At 52.7% G+C, this 18,468-nt stretch overlaps 3 protein-coding genes across 3 annotated transcripts in view; 2 read left to right on the top strand and 1 right to left on the bottom strand.

Annotated features, from left to right (window-relative positions):
* The window catches only part of LOC309684386 (olfactory receptor 14C36-like), a gene marked incomplete at both ends in the record, with an annotated part of 283,296 nt that overhangs the window by 13,253 nt on the left and 251,575 nt on the right, over positions 1 to 18,468 (top strand). The gene's annotated exons all lie outside the window — the stretch shown is intronic.
* Positions 2,247 to 3,218, top strand: LOC309684415 (olfactory receptor 14A16-like; the record flags this gene model as incomplete). The annotated part of the gene is made up of 1 exon (XM_082500337.1): positions 2,247 to 3,218. One exon carries the CDS (start codon positions 2,247 to 2,249, stop codon positions 3,216 to 3,218), a length of 972 nt encoding a protein of 323 aa, XP_082356463.1.
* LOC309684414 (olfactory receptor 14I1-like) lies at positions 12,075 to 13,010 on the bottom strand (the record flags this gene model as incomplete). The annotated part of the gene is made up of 1 exon (XM_082500336.1): positions 12,075 to 13,010. One exon carries the CDS (start codon positions 13,008 to 13,010, stop codon positions 12,075 to 12,077), a length of 936 nt encoding a protein of 311 aa, XP_082356462.1.

Raw genomic sequence — 18,468 nt, 5'->3', positions numbered from 1 at the left:
TTTGGGCTGAAGCCCCCCAGCTGTGGCACCAGTCAAGCGGTGACTTGCCATAAGGAATCCTGGTACCAAGAGTCCAAGACCCAGTGTGTGCTACTGATAGGACAAGAAGAGGGGGTACTCATGGCCAGCTCTTCTTCTGCTGAGAGAAATACCACTGCTGGAAGTAAGTGTCTCTGCGCAGCTGAGGGAGGGAACATCAGAGATTGCAACAGTTTTTTTCACAGGCGGTTCCCCTGGAGCCCCAGGGACACCTCCAGGGAGCCCAGAGGGGACAGAGAGAGTGCCACCGTGGGCTGGTCCTCTGCTGCTGAGCTGGGCTGGGCTGCTGGGCCGGAGGGAGCTCCTGGCAAGCGGGCAGCGCTGCAGAGAGACAGCTCTGCCCAGGAGCAGCTCCTCTGCCCAGCGCAGCAGGGCTGAGGCCCTGCCTGCAGGTAGCGAGGGCAGAGCAGGGAGGCAGAGAGAGGTTAAGGGCAGTCTGGAGAGGGAGGATGCTGAGGGCTCACTGTGGGGGAGAAATCTTCATAGCCCTTGACATGGTAAGTCTCTGGGTTAGGGCAATTGTAGCTGCAGTTCCTGGAAAGATGTCCAAAAGCTGCTCCTCCCATGGTCTATGGGATCTTTCAGGAGGACTCCGACACTTCCTCTAGTGTAGAGGTGAAGAATGTGCTCCAGAGCAGGGATACCCTGCTGTGCCTCCAGAGGGACAGGGCACGATGGCTGCCTTCTCCTTAGGACCACTGCCATGTGTGAAGGTGGGTGTGCAGGCAGGGGTGGGCAGGGCTGTCCTTGCCAGCAGGGTCCCTGCACTCCGGGGCAGGGACTCTGCCGCCTGCCAGGGTCAGCTCTCCCCCTCCCACGGAGGTGCTGTGGGGAGAAGGTGTGTGTGGAAGGATCAACTCCTTGCATGGCAGGGTCCTGGTGTTGCCGAGAGAGAACTGCGTGGGTCAGGGCTGCTCACAGCTGAAGGGCAGTGGCAGAGGAAACTTTTCAAGAAGAACCTCAAGACAGGGGCTACCTGAAAGCGAAGGAGTTTGTGCTTTCAGTCTTCTGCTTTTTTTTTTTTTTTTTGTGTGGGGAGTGAGACGTGGAGATTTGTCTCCCCGTTCTTCAGAAGGCACAGAGCCTCCTTTTTCACTTAGAGGTGAATAAATCAGGGAGTAAGAAAAATCCATATGCTACAGCTTACAGAGAGCACCCAGCATCACCTTTCCAGCCTTATCAGCGTTGGTCAGATGTTCCTGTCAGAGCCTGCACCCACAGAAATGCTCCTGGGCAGTGTTCTGCTGCCAGGAGGTGTCTGCGGGACAGAGCTGAGCACACAGCGTCTGTGATGGGTTCTGTGTGCACTGCTGGGGAGGAGACGCGCTGCCAGAGAAAGAGCTCCCAGCAGGGACAGCTCCAGGCAGCAGAGCCCTGGGCAGGGAAAGAGAGGGAGCAGCTCCCATGTGCCTTGGGAGGGTGATTCGGGCACCTTCCTGCCATCTCCTGTAATGAGGGCGCCTTCTACTGGTCTCCTCTCTCGCCCAGCAGAGCTTCTGACATCAAGGCTGTGGGGTTTCTGGCTGAGGTGCCTCCTCAGCAGCCACACACCAAGGAGGAGAAACTCCTTAGTTCTATGGGTCTCTGTCTTCTCTCAGCAGGAGCATTTCTCCACCTTCCCCTCCTGTCCATGCTGCTCTTGTTCTTACATCCATACTCTCTAGTAAGAGGGGGTTCAGGTGTGGCTCACACGCCAACACTGCCATGCAGCTGTGTCCGTGGGACCAAAGTCCTTCAAACCACCCAAACCTGTGGGGCTGTGGAAAATGCAGTGTGGAGCTGGGGGGTGAGCTGGCTCTGCTGAGATCACTGCACTTTGAGCACTTGTGGGAGTTTCCCTGGCATTCTCCTGCTGGAAAATGCTGACCAGCTTGTCTTCATGACACAGGGATTACCGATGAGGCAAACGGCGACTTTCAGAAGCTGCCCCACCTTTCCCAGATGCCCACTGCTGTCGAGCAGGGGTGACTGCTCCGGAGACCATGGGCAGAAGCCTCCTCCTCATGTCGTGTTTGGCCAGCACAAAGCAGAGCTCAGAACTTGGGGTAGTCAAAAGGAAGTCCTAAAAGTAAGGAGGAAGGCAATGTGTGTTTGGGAAGGACAGGGGAGAATGGGACACACGGAATGAGAAGAGATTTGCTCAGAGCAGTCCTAACTTCTGAGTGTGCTTTCCTGCTTTGGCAGAACCTCATGAGCAAAGGGTTCAGATGTCCAACAGCAGCTCCATCACCCACTTCCTCCTCCTGCCGTTCGCAGACACACGGGAGCTCCAGGTCTTGACCTTCTGGCTCTTCCTGGGCATCTACCTGGCTGCCCTCCTGGGAAACGGCCTCATCATCACCACCATCGCCTGCGACCACCGCCTCCACATCCCCATGTACTTCTTCCTCCTCAACCTCTCTGTTCTGGACCTGGGCTCCATTTCCACAACTCTCCCCAAAGCCATGGCCAATTCCCTCTGGAACACCAGGGCCATCTCCTATGCAGGATGTGCTGCTCAGGTCTTTTTGTTCGGCTTCTTCATGTCAGCAGAGTTTTCTCTTCTCACCATCATGGCTTATGACCGCTACGTTGCCATCTGCCATCCCCTGCACTACGGGACCCTCCTGGGCAGCAGAGCTTGTGTCCGCATGGCAGCAGCTGCCTGGGGCAGTGGGTTCCTCAATTCTCTCCTGCACACGGCCAATACATTTTCACTGCCCCTCTGCCAGGGCAATGCCCTGCACCAGTTCTTCTGTGAAATCCCCCACATCCTCAAGCTCTCCTGCTCTCATTCAGACTACCTCAGGGAAGCTGGGCTTCTGGTAGTTAGCATCTTACTAGGATTCATTTGTTTTGCTTTTATTCTTTTTTCGTATGTGAAGATCTTGAGGGCTGTGCTGAGGATGCCCTCTGAGCAGGGACGGCACAAAGCCTTTTCCACGTGCCTCCCTCACCTGGCTGTGGTCTCCCTCTTTGTCAGCACTGCCATATTTGCCTATCTGAAGCCCCCATCTGTCTCCTCCCCATCCCTGAACCTGTTGGTGTCATTTCTGTACTCAGTGGTGCCTCCAGTAGTGAACCCTCTCATCTACAGCATGAGGAACCAGGAGCTCAAGGATGCCCTAAGTAAATGGATCACTGGTTTCTTTTCAGAAGCAGAAATGAACTGCCCATCTTGTTCTGCATATCACTCATAATGTAACTCATTACAGGCCCAGACTCTCTTTGGTAGAGTTTTTCCTTTTGTGTCTTTGGTGTTTGGATTTCATGGTTGTATGAATGCTGTCAACAAAAGAACAGAGCCATCCTTTATCCTTTTTCGATGTCAGCATCTGCCTGTCTTGTGTGAGGCAGAGACTTTCTGTAAATAAGGAGCTGCTCTCTCTGTGTGTTTAAACAAAATAAAGGGCCCTGCACTGACTTGTTTGTCTGAGACCCATTCTCCAAGATGTTCTCTATAGCTGCAGGGGCCTCATCTGTGTGCTGAGGTGGAGGGGGCAGGAGCCATCTGAGCTGGGTCTGCCTCCCAGCCTGACCAGCATGGCCCTGGGCACCACAGCCCCCGGCTCTGCAGAGCCGCACCACCAGCTCGGGGGCTGTGGGACGCCTGGGGAGGGGGTGCAGGAACGGCTGGCCAGGCCAGCACGGATGAGCTCTCTCGGGAAAAGGCTGTGAGGGGAGATGGTCTGTGGCGGGAGAAGAGCAGGGCACCGAGTGTGTGCAGGGCAGCCGTTGCAAGAGGAACCCTTACCTGCGGTGGGGCAGCTCGGGGCAGGCTGCCCTGTCCGTGGGGCCAAAGTACCTTCCTGAGGGTGCCCTGGGCCAATTCTCTCATGCCATCCTGGGAGGACATTTGGCAGCTGGGGCTGCAAGCTGCCTGGGGTGGAGGTCTCCTCAGCATGCCGGCTGGGTGGACAGCCTCACTGGCCTGCACATCCTGCTGTGGGACCAGTCCCAATGGGGCTGCTCTGCTGGTCTGTGCTGGGGAGAGGGCAGGAGATAGCCAGGTTCAGGGAGTGTCTGGGCTGGTGGGGATGGGAAGTGCCCCAGAGAGGACAACCCCAGGGAAGAGCTGAAGTGTGGGAGTGTGCAGGGTGGGGACACACAGCAGTGTCCTGGCACAGCCGGGCTCCTGCGAGAGACATGATGGACCAGACGAGCAGGGTCTGGGCTGTGCCTGTGCCCACTGGACACCCAGGCGAGGTTGCCCCAGCGCCATCATCACAGAATCCCAGTATCACAGAAACTCTTATATTGGAGAGGACCTGTAAGATCACATAGTCCAATCATTAAAACCTGTCAAACCTGATCTCCTTCTATGACAAGGTGACCCACTTAGTGGTGGAGGGAAAAGCTGTGGATGTTATCTACCTGGATTTTTGCAAGGCTTTTGACACCGTTTCCCATAGCATTCTCCTGGAGAAACTGGCTGCTCATGGCCTGGATAGGTGTACTCTTCGCTGGGTAAAAAACTGGCTGGATGGCCGTGTCCAGAGAGTGGTGGTAAATGGAATTAAATCCAGTTGCTGTCCAGTGACAAGTGGTGTCCCCCAGGGATCGGTGCTGGGGCCCGTTCTCTTTAATATCTTTATCAATGATCTGGATGAGGGGATCGAGTGCACCCTCAGTAAGTTCGCAGACGACACTAAACTGGGGGGGCGTGTTGATCTGCTTGAGGGTAGATTGGCTCTGCAGAGGGATCTGGACAGGCTGGACAGATGGGCAGAGAACCAATGGTATGAGGTTCAACAAGGCCAAGTGTCGGGTCCTGCCCTTGGGTCACAACAGCCCCATGCAGCGCTACAGACTGGGGGCGGAGTGGCTCGAAAGCTGCCTGGCAGAAAAGGACCTGAGGGTGTTGGTGGACAGCCGGCTGAGCATGAGCCAGCAGTGTGCCCAGGCAGCCAAGAAGGCCAACACCATCCTGGCCTGCATCAGGAATAGTGTGGTGAGCCGGACTAGGGAAGTCATCATCCCCCTGTACTCGGCACTGGTGAGGCCTCACCTCGAGTACTGTGTTCAGTTTTGGGCCCCTCACTACAAGAAGGACATTGAGGTGTTGGAGCGTGTCCAGAGAAGGGCTACAGAGCTGGTGAAGGGTCTGGAGGACAAACCTTATGAGGAACGACAGAGGGATCTGGGGTTGTTTGGCCTGGAGAAGAGGAGGCTGAGGGGAGACCTTATCACCCTCTACAACTACCTGAAAGGAGGTTTTAGAGAGATGGGAGCTGACCTCTTCTCCCCGGTGACAAGAGATAGGACAAGAGGAAATGGGTTCAAGTTATGTCAGAGCAGGTTTAGATTGGATATTAGGAAGCATTTTTTCACTGAAAGGGTTATTAAACATTGGAATAGGCTGCCCAGAGAGGTGGTGGATTCACCATCCCTGGAGGTGTTTAAGAAAAGGGTAGATGAGGTGCTTAGGGACATGGTTTAGAAGTGGTGGTGTTTTTATCAGGGTAGGTTAACGTTTGGACTTGATGATCTTAAAGGTCCCTTCCAACCTCACTGATTCTATGATTACCCTAACACAGACAAGCCCATCACTAAACCATGTCCCTCAGCACTATATCTACACAACCCTTAAACACCTCCAGCGATGAGGACTCCACCACCGCCCTGAGAAACGCATTCCAATGCCTGATGACCCTTTCAATAAAGAAATTATTCCTAATATCCAGTTGAAACTTTTCTTGATGCAAATTGAACCATTTCCTCTTGTTCTAACACCTGTTACCTGACAGAACAGGTGGACCCCCACCTCTCTGCAACCTCCTTTCAGATATGTTTAGAGAGCGATAAGGTCTCCCCTCTGCCTCCTTTTCTCCAGGCTAAAAAACTCCAGTTTCCCCAGCCGCTCCTCATAAGACATGTGCTCCAGACCCCTCACCGGTTTCGATGCCCTTCTCCGGACACGCTCCAGCGCCTCAATGTCCTTCTTGTGGTGAGGGCCCAAAAACTGAACACAGCACTCAAGATGCGCCCTCCCCAGTGCCCAGTACAGGGGGAAAATCAGGACTACACTAGTCCTGATACAGGCCAGGATGATGGTGGCCGCCTTGGCCACCTGGGCACACTGCTGGCTCACGTTCAGCTACTGTCAACCAACAGAGGTCCCTCTCTGCTGAGCAGCTTTCCAGACACTCCTCCCCCAAGCCTGTAGCCTTGGCGGGGCTTGTTGTAGCCAAAGTGTGAGACGCAGCACTTGGCCTCATTGAAACTCCTACAGTCTGCCTTGGCCCATGGGTCCAGTCTGTCCGAATCCCTCTGCAGAGCCTCCCTACCCTCAGGCAGATCAACACTCCCCCCCAGCTTGGTGTCATCCGCAAACTGACTGAGGGTACACTCCATCCCCTCATCCCGATCATTGATAAAGAGGTTAAACAGGACTGGCCCCAGCACTGAGCCCTGGGGGACACCACTCCTGACCGCCCGCCAACTGCAATTAACTCCGATCACCACCACTCTCTGGGCACTGCCTTCCAGACAGTTTTTTACCCAGCAAAGCGTGTGCCCATCCGAGCCATGAGCAGCCAGTTTCTCCAGGAGAATGCTGTGGGAAACAGTGTCAAAGGCTTCACTAAAGTCCAGATAGACAACATCCACAGTCTTTCCCTCATCCACTGAGCGCGTGACCACGTTGTAGAAGGAGATCAGGTTACTCAAGCAGGACCTGCCTTTCACAAATATCTTTGATAATGTGGCACTGAGTTCCACCTGTCTGTATCAGATTTTATCCCACAGTGAGGGTCTGCAAAACTAGAAAGGGCTACTGCGAATGTGTCAAGAGAATTAGAAAAAGCCATTAATGAGGGCAGGCAGTATGACAGCCTTAGAGGAAGAAATCAAATTTTTATCAAAAATGGTTATATAGAATGGCTTAGCTCTAGAGCACCCTTTAGAAGTACAGGACAGAGTAGGTGCGTTCTTGAATAATAGCTGCTGGGGTTTTTATGTCAGTCAAGACCAGAAAAACAAAACTGAGAGAAACAAGAGAAAGACTCATTTAAAAATATTACACAAAATAGGGCAGGGATCTCCCCTAAATCTCTTTGGGTGGCTAACCTCTTGGCTCCCAGACTTAGGAACAGGACTGTGAACTGAAAGGATTTGGGTTGTTGTATTCACTCTCTTGTTTTGCTTTCTAATTAAATGGGTGTGTATTACCTTATGAACTTGACTTACGACTTAAATAATGAAGAGTATAGTGTGACCCTGACGGTGAAAGGAAAAGGAGGGACTGTTAGGAAAATCTCATTCCAGAACTATTGTAGCAATTACTCTTTAGAGTACGAAATTGTATGAACTTTCTTAAGATATACAGCGTTTCTACTGCGTACTGCATAGCCATGGTTCAGTCAGCATGACTACCGGACCCAGCTCATTGTCGGGAGGAGAAGACAGCCCCCAGCCTGAAGAAGAAAGGATACTCCAGCACTGCCCGGATGACGCCAGCCTCCCAGCCCCTCTGACACCCCTGTGAAACCCTCCCCTGATCTGGCATCAGAGATAAGGAACTGCAGCAAGACCGACTCCAGGGACGTCTCCATTAGGAGAGCAGCAGGTGGATGATGATGCCACAGCATGAGAGTTGCTTTGCCAAACAGCAGCCTGCGTGTGCGTGTTACGTAGCGATCACTCAAATTGTGTTGTACCTGAATGCTCTAAAGATATAAGAACCATGTGTGAAACTGCATTTGGGGTGTCCCAATTTGACTGGGACCACTCGTGCTCGTGAACAGAGAATCACTCGTGTAATTCCATACTTTGTGTCCCAATCTCTCTCCTGGGACAGCATGGGCAGTTGGAAAGTTTTCATGATGTTAACCTCGAAGGCCGAGAATTGTCCCCCAGAGGTGGCCCAGAAGGCACTTGACTGCCTTTATGGTGCTGTCCTCCCAGGCAATGATCGTTCAGGAAGGACTCTGACTGAAACCATGACTCGAACAGGACTGCCTCAAGAACATGAGAGCGATGTGCCATCCTCCCCTATGCAAGATGCTCCCCCTTTCGAGCCCAGTCGAAAGGAACAGGTGGTTTGCAAACTCTTTTGGGCAAGGATTTCAGATGCTTGTGCAATGCCTCACACAACTGTGGCCTGGGCACTCATAGACAACACATACCTGATCATTTCCATAGTGTCAGTGTCAGTGTGTGTGCCTTCTGAAACCATGCACGTGCCAACAAGCAATGGGATTTGGGTGAGTGGCGTGTATGTACAGTGAATATGAACTTCAAATTTATACCCTTGTGAAGGCAGGATTTCAAAAGTCCCAAACAAAGTCCTTACTGTCAAAAATGCTGAGTTTATTTTTTCTAAGGTAAGAATAACCTAGACTTTCTTTGTTTTAAATAAATGCCCTCTGTCCCCCCTTCCACTCTTCCTTGCCCAGCAAGACTGCAACTTGCTGCCTCCTGTTCTGCAGGCCCTGAGCAATCCATTGCATAACGGCCTTGAACGTGGCCCCTTCTTTCCCACAGAGCTGCTCCTTCTGCAGGACACGCTGGAGCTCGTTGACGGAGAGCTCCAGAAACTCTCTTGACACCCTGGTCACCCCGTCCAAGTGATGGAGGATGAAAGCATGGGCGTCTTCTCGCAGGTCAATAATAAAGTCAATAATAAAGGCAGTAGTAATACTCGGTGAATCTCCAGATGCCGACGCAGTTCTCCAAGCACAGCTGGGACTTTAAGAACTCGCAGCACAGTCTGACGATGCCCATGACGTTGAACTGGTCGGCTGCTATCAGCAAATGTTCAACGTTGTCGGCCGTGACAGGTACTGTGCTGGTGTAGGCGTACTTGGTAATGAGCCGCATCATTTCAGGTGAGGTGCTGGGGATTTTATAGACGACCTTCTCACCATTGCTCCAGCGGGTGGAAAACAAAGCCCTGAAAAAAGCAAAGCAGTGCTGGGGGAAAAGCATCTTTGCTGCATTAAACCCGGACCCTGTTATCCCCTGTGCCTCCTTCCTGGGGCACCAATTTGGGCACACGCAGTAGCCACGCTGGGAGGCCATGGGGTTTATTAATTCATGTGTTACGAGCCGGTTGTTTTAACAAGGAGTCACTGCCTCCGGCTGTGCACAGAGAGCCACAGGGCCAGTGCCCCCGTTGCTTCAACAAGACCACCAGAGAATGGCGCTGTGTGGGGAAGGAACACCTCCCGCCCCACGGCAGACAAGCCCGGGTGGCCACGCTCCAGCCCTGCACCGCATCTGGGGGTTCGTCAGACACCGCTTCCAGCGCTGCTGTGAGATCTTGGGTTGGGGATGAATTCCAGTGTCCAAGGAGGCACCAGGACTATGGGGAAGTGCTGGAAAAGAGGTTCAGTGCCGAGGGAAGCGCTGGAGAGACACTAAGGCAGCGTGACACAGCCTGGGAAATGCTGTGTGTCCCCATCCCCTCTTGTTCCAAGCACTGACCTGAAGTATTGACTGCAGCTACAGAGGATGTTCTTGTGAGCACTGAACTCAATGCCACCCACACTGAGAACCACATCGCAGAGTCTCTCCTCCAGGCAAAGTTCACTGAAGGCGGTGCAAAGCACAGCACTCATCTTCCTCTCCCTGGGTGAGGATGAGTGTCGCTGGGAGCCAAGCTATCGCCCACGTCACAGCCTGTGGCAGTGGAAAGTGCTTCTCCTGGAGGTGCTACAGCGCTTTGTCCGTGCCCTCCCTCCAATATCGTCTCCCAACCCCTGCCTGTCTGGTGGCTCTGGAATGTGCCCCAAAGTGAAATCACAGGCACAGGGGTGACCCGGGACCGGCTGTGAGCCCCCGTGCAGCTGGCGCTTTACCTCCATATTGATTCATGGGTGGTGGCAAATGCTCTGTGGGGGTGGTTACAGCAGTGGGAGCAGAGCAACTGGCAGTGCAGAGGTAGACCCATCTGGGCTGCTGAACTGTGGCAAGACATTGCTGCCCAGATAGAGAATCTGGTTGTGAAAGTACATCGTGTAGATGACCACGTACCCAAGGGTCAGGCCACTGAGGATCATCAAAACAACCAGCAGGTGGATCAGGCTGCTAAGATTGAAGTGGCTCAGGTGGACATGGACTGGCAACGTAAGGGTGAACTATTCATAGCTTGGTGGGCCCATGACGCCTCAAGCCATCAAGGAAGAGATGAGACATATAGATGGGCTTGTGACCAGGGGGTGGACTTGATCACGTTCACTATTGCACAGGTTATCCACGAATGTGAAACGTGTGCTGCATTTAAGCAAGCCAAGCGGTTAAAGCTTCTTTGATCTGGAGGACGTTGGCTGAAATATCAATACGGGGAGGCCTGGCAGATTGGTTCTATCACACTCCCTCAAACCCACCAAGGCAAGCGCCACGTGCTCACAACGGTGGAAGCAAACACCGGACGGCTGGAAACACACCCTCTACCCCATGCCACCGCCCTGAACAACTATCCTGGCCCTTGAAAAGCAAGTCTGATGGCGACATGGGACCCCAGAGAGAATTGAGTCAGACAATGGGACTCATTTCCAAACAGCCTCATAGACACCTGGGCCAAAGAGCATGGCATTGGGCGGGTGTATCACATCCCCTACCGTGCACGAGCCTCTGGGAAAATGAAACAATACAATGGACTGCTATAAACTACACTGAGAGCCATGGGTGATGGGACCTTCAAAAGTCGGGATACACATTTAGCAAACGCCACCTGGTTAGGTAACATTTGAGGATTTGAATATGGTTGGGAAGACAGTCTGGGTTATTCCTGACACAGGCAAAGGCAAACCTATCTGTGGGATTTCTTTTGTTTAAGGCCCTGGGTGCACTTGGTGGGTGATGCGGGAGCATGGGGATGACCGATGTGTTCCTCAAGGGGATTTGATTTTGGTGAGAATGGCCAATGAATCAAATGATATGATATTTATTGCTAAATTACCACTATATGTCATCACTGATACGGTTGCTATATGCTCTATCTATGGCATTGCAGTGAAAGTGACCTAAATTAATGAAGAATGAACTTTGATGAAACTGAGCAAAGTGCAGAAGTGATGGAACCAGAAGTGGCTGCAGCAACTGGCACCCGGGAATTGTCTTGAGATCGACATCTTCAACCCACAGATGATGGGCATGGGGCATGCCGGCTACACCAGCTGTGAGCTCCAGATGCAGCACGCAACAATTCAACATCACACACCACGTCTCCTGCCGGGAAAGACAGTTACAACAGATGGAGCCCAAAGTCATGGACTAAATGAACTCAAGGGCCATTTCAGTGGGATGGGCCATGGACTAAGGGAATGATATCTGTGTGCATATATACATATATCAAAGACAGGAAAATGGTGGTGATTTATGGAAAAGTGTAAGACCTGGGCATGAGGTAGATGGTATAGAATAAGGGGCGGACGCTGTCCTGGTTTTGCCTGGGATAGAGTTAATATTCTTCCTGGTAGCTGCTGTGTTTTGGATTGACTATGAGAATAACATTGCTAACTCATATTGTTTTAGTTGTTGCTGAGTGATGCTTATATTAAGTCACGGACTTTTTCAACTTCCCGTAGAAGGTGGGGGGGCACAGACAAGAAAAGCTGGCCAAAGGAATGTTCCATCTCATAGACGTCATGCTCAGTATATAAATGGGAGTTGGCTTGGGGGAAGGAATCGGTGATCACTTCTCCAGACAGGCGGGGCAAATGATCATTGGGTGTTGACAGTAATATATTTTGCATCACTTTATTCTATATATACTTATTATTATTATTGTTGTTGTTACTGCTAATGCTTTTATTTTCTGTTACTGTTCTATTAAACGATATTTATCTCAGCCCATGGTTGTTTTTTTTTTTTTTCCCTGCTTTTCCCTTTTCTCGCTATTCTACCTGAGACATCCCGTTTCATTTAAGAGCTGTTACCTGACCGGCCACATCTGACTCAGTGTTGTGCAAGGGTCAGACCCAGTAGGATGAAGCCTTAGAACAAGTAGTATAAACCCAGAAAAATATGAATAAGCAGGGTTATGACAAGAGGAAAATTAGGCTCATGATCTAAGATAAGCCCTGGGCAATGTGCAGAGAAGGGGTGGCAGGTTATTGTCGGTGAAACAGCGTCCATTGGGTCAGTTTCCATAGGGCATCCTTGAGCTCCTGGTTCCTCATGCTGTAGATGAGGGGGTTCACTGCTGGAGGCACCACCGAGTACAGAAATGACACCACCAGGTCCAGAGATGGGGAGGAGATGGAGGGAGGCTTCAGGTGGGCAAACACTCCAGTGATGATAAAGAGGGAGACCACGGCCAGGTGAGGGAGGCACGTGGAAAAGGCTTTGTGCCGTCCCTGCTGTGAGGGGATCCTCAGCACCACCCTCAGGATCTGCACATAGGACACCACAATGAAAACAAAACACCCAAAGACTAAACAGGCACTAACCACAAGAAGCCCAACTTCCCTGAGGTAGGAGTGTGAGCAGGAGAGCTTGAGGATGTGGGGGATTTCACAGAAGAACTGGTGCAGGGCATTGCCCTGGCAGAGGGGAAGTGAAAATGTATTGGCCGTGTGCAGGAGAGAATTGAGGAACCCACTGCCCCAGGCAGCTGCTGCCATGCGGACACAAGCTCTGCTGCCCAGGAGGGTCCCGTAGTGCAGGGGTTGGCAGATGGCAATGTAGCGGTCATAGGCCATGACGGTGAGGAGAAAATACTCAGCTGAAATAAAAAAGAGAAAGAAAAAGAGCTGGACAGCACACCCTCCGTAGGAGATGGCCCTGGTGTTCCAGAGGGAATTGGCCATGGGTTTGGGGAGAGTGGTGGAGATGGATCCCAGGTCAAGAACAGAGAGGTTGAAGAGGAAGAAGTACATGGGGGTGTGGAGGCGGTGGTCGCAGGCGATGGCAGTGATGATGAGGCCGTTTCCCAGGAGGGCAGCCAGGTAGATGCCCAGGAAGAGCCCGAAGGTCAAGAGCTGCAGCTCTCGTGTTTCTGCAAACTCCATGAGGAGGAACTGTGTGATGGAACTGCCATTGGACATTTGCTGCTTCTGGGCAGGGGGACCTGACCAAGGAGGAAAAGGCAGTGACAAACTGGGAGAGACTTCTCTGAGGAAATCCCAATGCCATTCCTCACAGAAATCCCCCTCCCACAGCTGAATGAGGAATGACCCAGCTCATTCCCAACCCCACAAACTCAGTGACACGCTCCCTTATCAGGCAAAATACTGCTTCGACACCTACTTTCCATGAGGACACGTCTGGGGCAGGACTCCCAGAGTCAGAGGCAGAAGAGAAGCTGACCCGCACCCCCTCCCCAATTCCTGAGATGCAGACTTCAACAGACGGGTGGGGACACGAGGAGAAATGCGCCTGTGCTCTGAAAAAAGGAAGTGAGGAGAGGCAGTCAGACAGGCGTGCAGTGAAGCCTTCTCCTCAGTGACAGTGTCTCCAGACAGAGACACTGCAGGGTACTTGTTTTTGTGTTGTGCATCATTTGTAGGACAAAAACACTTCTCCTGGACTGGAGGTGCAGCTGCCGAGAAGGCATCTCGGGCCATGGACCCTGTGGCTGTGGGGTGGGCGGGAGAGGAGAGCAGAGGCTTGCTGCGGAGAAGTTGTCTGAAGGTGAGGGGATGGCAGGAGGTGCCGGGATCCCCCCTGCCTGGCCATGTCTCGCAGCAGCTCCCTCTCTGTCCCTGCCTGTGTCTGGGCTGCCAGGAGCTGCCCCTGCCTGGAGCTGCTTCTCTGCCAACGGGTCTCCTCCCTGCCAGTGCCCCAGAGCCCATCCCACCTGCTGTGTGTTCAGCTCTGCCCTGCAGACCCCTCCTGGCAGCACAGCGCTGCCCGGGGGCATCTCTGGGTGTGTGGGGGCTCAGGAGCAGCTCAGGGAAGTGCTATCGAAAACGGGGGTCTTTGTGCCTTCTCCACAAAGGAGAATTCCATTCCCACCTCCCACTGCCCACCCAGCAGCTGAGAGGAGAAATCTCACAGCACAGACTTGTTCCCTTTCAGGGGAAAGGTGCCTCGATGTCCTTCTTCAAAACGGGCCTTCTGCAAATATCCTGGGGTGATGTGGATCTGGAGCAGCCCTGACCCACACAGGTCCATCTCAGCAACAGAAGGCATCTGCCTTGCTGGCAGTCACTCCTTCCACCCACTGCTTCTCCCCACAGAAGCTCCGTGGGAACTCCCCAGGCAGGCGCAGAGCTGACCCTGGCAAAGTCCCTGCCCCGGCACACAGCCCCGGGGTGCAGTCCTCCTGACAGAGCCCAGCAGCTCTCAGATGGACCAGCTTGAGGAGATCCCTCCAGGAACTGGAGCTGCATTGCCCGGCACCCTGAGACTTACCACACAGAGGGCGGTGAAGATTTCTGCCCCAGTGAGCTCTCACCACCCCCCACTCCCAACTGCCTTTAAGCTCACTCTGCCTCGCAGGTCTCCCCTCTCTGCCTGCAGGCAGTGCCCCCAGCCCTGCTCCTGGGCAGAGCTGTCTCTCTGCAGCGCTGCCCGCTTGCCAGGAGCTCCCTCCGTCCCAGCAGCCCGGCCCAGCTCAGCAGCAGAGGACCAGCCCACGGTGGCACTCTCTCTGTCCCCTCTGGGCTCCCTGGAGGTGTCCCTGGGGCTCCAGGGGAACCGCCTGTGAAAAAAAATGATGCAATCTCTGATGTTCCCTCCCTCAGCTGTGCAGAGACACTTACTTCCAGCTGTGTCATTTCTCTCAGCAGAAGAAGAGCTGGCCATGAGTACCCCCTCTTCTTGTCCCATCAGTAGCACACACAGGGTGTTGGACTGTTAGTACCAGGATTCCTTATGGCAAGTCACCGCTTGCCTGGTGCCACAGCTGGGGGGCTTCAGCCCAAACGTGCAGCAATGATCTCAGCCAGGGGCACAGACAGGACGAGCTGGAGCCGTTCCTGTGGCAGACAGAGCTGTGACATGGTGGCAGAGCTCAGTCCAGCTGGTCTTCAAGGACAGCCTCCTCCAAGCTCAGCTATAGTCCACATCGCAATTCAATCTAACCCTGAAAGGCAATTCAAGGGCACCAGAATGAGTGCTTACTCCTTCAGGAAGTGTTCAAGGAGAAACAAAGCCACTGTGTGGCCACTGCTGAGTTTCATAGAGCAGGTGGAGCTATATCGGAGATTCTCTACATCCTCTTTGCCTCATTCTGCCCCAGCAAGGTCTCCCAGAGCTCTGAGACTCAGGGCAGGAATCTGGAGGAACGCCACCAGCAGTGGATTGTTCCCAAGTCACCTTAACTAAGACAATCCTTACCAGTCTATGGGACAGGAGGGGTGGCAGCTGAGGGAGATGACAGGGTAAGCCAATGTCCCAGCATGTCCAATGACACTCCGTAATCATTGAAAGGCCATGGAGGTTGAGGGAGGGAACTCCCTGATGACTGGCAGCATCCAAATATTGCATGCTCTTTTAGAAAAATGGCCCACGGATAAGCAGAGGAACTCAAGGCTGTGCCCCAGAGTGTGTCCGCTCAGAACCCATTTGTGGGTGTCTGAAACCCTGGATTTACCCAGGGCAGCTTGTGTCCCACCGTTCTCTGCTTCCTGTGATGGAAGAAAACGATTGCTCAGCGCAGGGAGAGCAGTGCTGGTCTTTTAAGTTGGAAGTTAGCAAAGTTTTCAGCATCTTCCCCCATAGTATGCTTGTGCCCGAATTAGGATGTCATGGCTTGCATGGGTAGATAAGTAGATGGGTAACTAACCAGATGGCTGTTTGGGCTCAGAGGTGTGTGGTCAATGCGTGGTACTCTGCATTGAGGCATCTAGCTTGAAACCTCCTGCAAGGGTTTGTCCTGCCACCTGCCCTGTTTATCATGTTTTTAAGGACCTGGAGAAGATGCAAGTGTTCTTTTTCATAGGATTTGCAGACACTACCCTGGTAGGAAAGGCTGGCATGCCAAAGGACATAGACATGTAACATAGACTATGTAACCCGTTCATAGAAGGGCATCAAATTTTGTCAGACATGACTTGCCCTTGGTGAAGCCATGCTGGATGCTACCTATCACCTCCTTATTTTCTATGTGCCTCAGCAGAGTTTCCAGGAGGATCCGCTCCATGATCGGGCCAGGCACAGGAGTGAGACTGACTGGCCTGTAGTCCCCCAGGTCTTCCTTATTTCCCTTTTTGAAAACAGGGCTTATGTTTCCCCTTGGCCAGTCAGCAGGAAGCTCACCAGACTGCCACGACTTCTCAAATATGAGGGATAGTGGCTTAGCAACTTCATCTGCCAGTTCCCTCGGGACCCGCGGATGTGTCTCATCAGGTCCCGTGGACTTGTGCACCTTCAGGTTCCTCAGGTGGTTTATACATGATCTTCACCTACAGTGGGCAGTTCTTCATTTTCCCACTCCTTGCCTTTGCCCTCTGCATCATGGGCATTGTGGCTGCAGTCTTTGCCAGTGAAGACTGAGGCAAGAAAGTCATTGAGGACCTCAGCTTTGTCTCTGTCCCGGGTGACCAGTTCTTGCATTTCCTTCCGGAGAGGGCCCACATCTTCCCTAGTCTTTATTTTCTCACCGACATACTTAAAGAAGGATTTTTTGTTTGTCTTGATGCCCCTGGACAGATTTAGTTCAATCTGGGCTTTAGCTTGCCTAACCTGATCCGGGGCTGCTTGAACAATTTCTCTGTATTCCTCCCAGGCTTCCCGCCCCTGTTTCCACACCCTATAGGCCTCCTTTTCACTTGTGAGCATGTCCAGGAGCAACTTGTTCATCCATGTAGGACTCCTGGCTTTTCTGCCTGCCTTCTTCTTTGTAGGGATGCATGACTCCTGAGCTTGGAGAAGGTGAGCCTTGAATATTAACTGGCTTACTTGGGCCCTTCTTCCCTCCAGCGCTTCATCCCATGGCACTATACTGAGCAGTTGCATCAAGGAGCCACAGTCAGCTCTGCTAAAGCCCAGGGTGGTCAGCTTGCTGCACACCTTCCTCACTGCCTTGAGGATCTCAAACTCGACCATTTCATGGTCATGGCAGCCCAGGCTGCCCTTGAGCTTGACACTGCCTACCAGCCCCTCCTTGTTGGTAAGGACAAGGTCCAGCAGAGCTCCTCTCCTCGTTGGCTCCCCTACCACTGGGAGAAAGACATTGGCAATACAATCCAAGAACCTCCTGGACTGCCTATGCCCTGCTGTGTTACCCTTCCAACAGATGTCAGCAAACTTGCTGAGGGTACACTCTGTGCCCTCATCCAGGACGTTGATTAACATGTTGAACAAGACTGGCCAGTACTGACCCCTGGGGAGCACTGCTACTACAGGCCTCCAACTAGACTGTGCGCCGAACACTATGCTATCAGCCTCATTCCCCACAGTATTCTTGTGTCCAGTTAGGACATTATGGTCTGATTGGGTGGATAAGTAGATGGGTAATAACTGAGATGAGTAGTTGGGCTTGAAGGAACTTGGTGAACGCATAGCGTTCTGCCCAGAGGGATGTATCTAGTCGGGTTCCACCATGTTTCAAGGGCTTTTAATTACCCAAAGGAGATGAGAAAATGCTTTTTTCATAACATTTTATCAACTTTATCAATGATCTAGACAAGGGGGTGGAGTGCCCCCTCAGTAAGTTTGCAGATGACACCAATTAAGGTGGGAGTGTTGATCTGCCTGAGTGTCAGAAGGCTCTGCAGAGGGATCTGCACAAGCTGGATCCATGGGCCGAGGCAAATGGTGTGGGGTTTAACAAGGCCAAGAGCCCGGTCCTGCCCTTGGGTCACAACAACCTCACGCAGTGCTACATGCTTGGGGCAGAGTGGCTGGAAAGATGCCCAGCAGAAAAGGACCTGGGGGTGTTGGTGGCTGAATATGAGCTGGCAGTGTGCCCAGGTGGCCATGAAGGCCCACAGCATCCGGGCTTGTACCAGTAAAAGTGTGGTGAGCAGGACTAGGAAAGTGATCATCCCCCTGTACTTGGCACTGGTGAGGCCCCACCTCGAGTACTGTGTTCAGTTTTGGGCCCCTCAGTAAAAGGAAGACATTGAGGTCTTGGAGCGTGTCCACAGAAGGGCAACGAAGCTGGTGAGGGGTCTGGAGGACAAGTCTTGTGGGGAGCGGCTGAGGGAACTGGGGTTGTTCAGACTGGAGAAGAGGAGGCTGAGGGGAGACTTTCTCGCTCGCTACGGTTCCCTGAAAGGACGTTGTAGCGAGGTGGGGGTTGGTCTCTTCTCCCAAGTAATGAGAGAGAGGACTTGAGGGAAATGGCCTCAAGTTTCTCCAGGGGAGATTTACATTGCGTATTAGGAAAAATTTCTTCAGCTAAAGGGCTTTCGAGCACTGGAACAGGCGGCCCAGGGAAGTGGTTGAGTCACCATCCCTGGAGGTATTTAACGGATGTGTAGACGTGGCACATAGGGACATGGTTTAGTGGTGGACTTGGCAGTGTTAGGTTTACAGTTGGACTCTATGATCTTAAAGGTCTTTTGCAATTCTCAATGATTCTGTGATTCTTTTGGGACTCTGGATTTTGTTCTG

This window comes from Vanellus vanellus, assembly GCF_965231255.1.
Source record: "Vanellus vanellus genome assembly, contig: HAP1_SCAFFOLD_70, whole genome shotgun sequence".
NCBI lineage: Eukaryota > Metazoa > Chordata > Aves > Charadriiformes > Charadriidae > Vanellus > Vanellus vanellus.
Note: the sequence above shows the minus strand (reverse complement) of the source record. Positions and strands in the feature narration are given on the sequence as shown.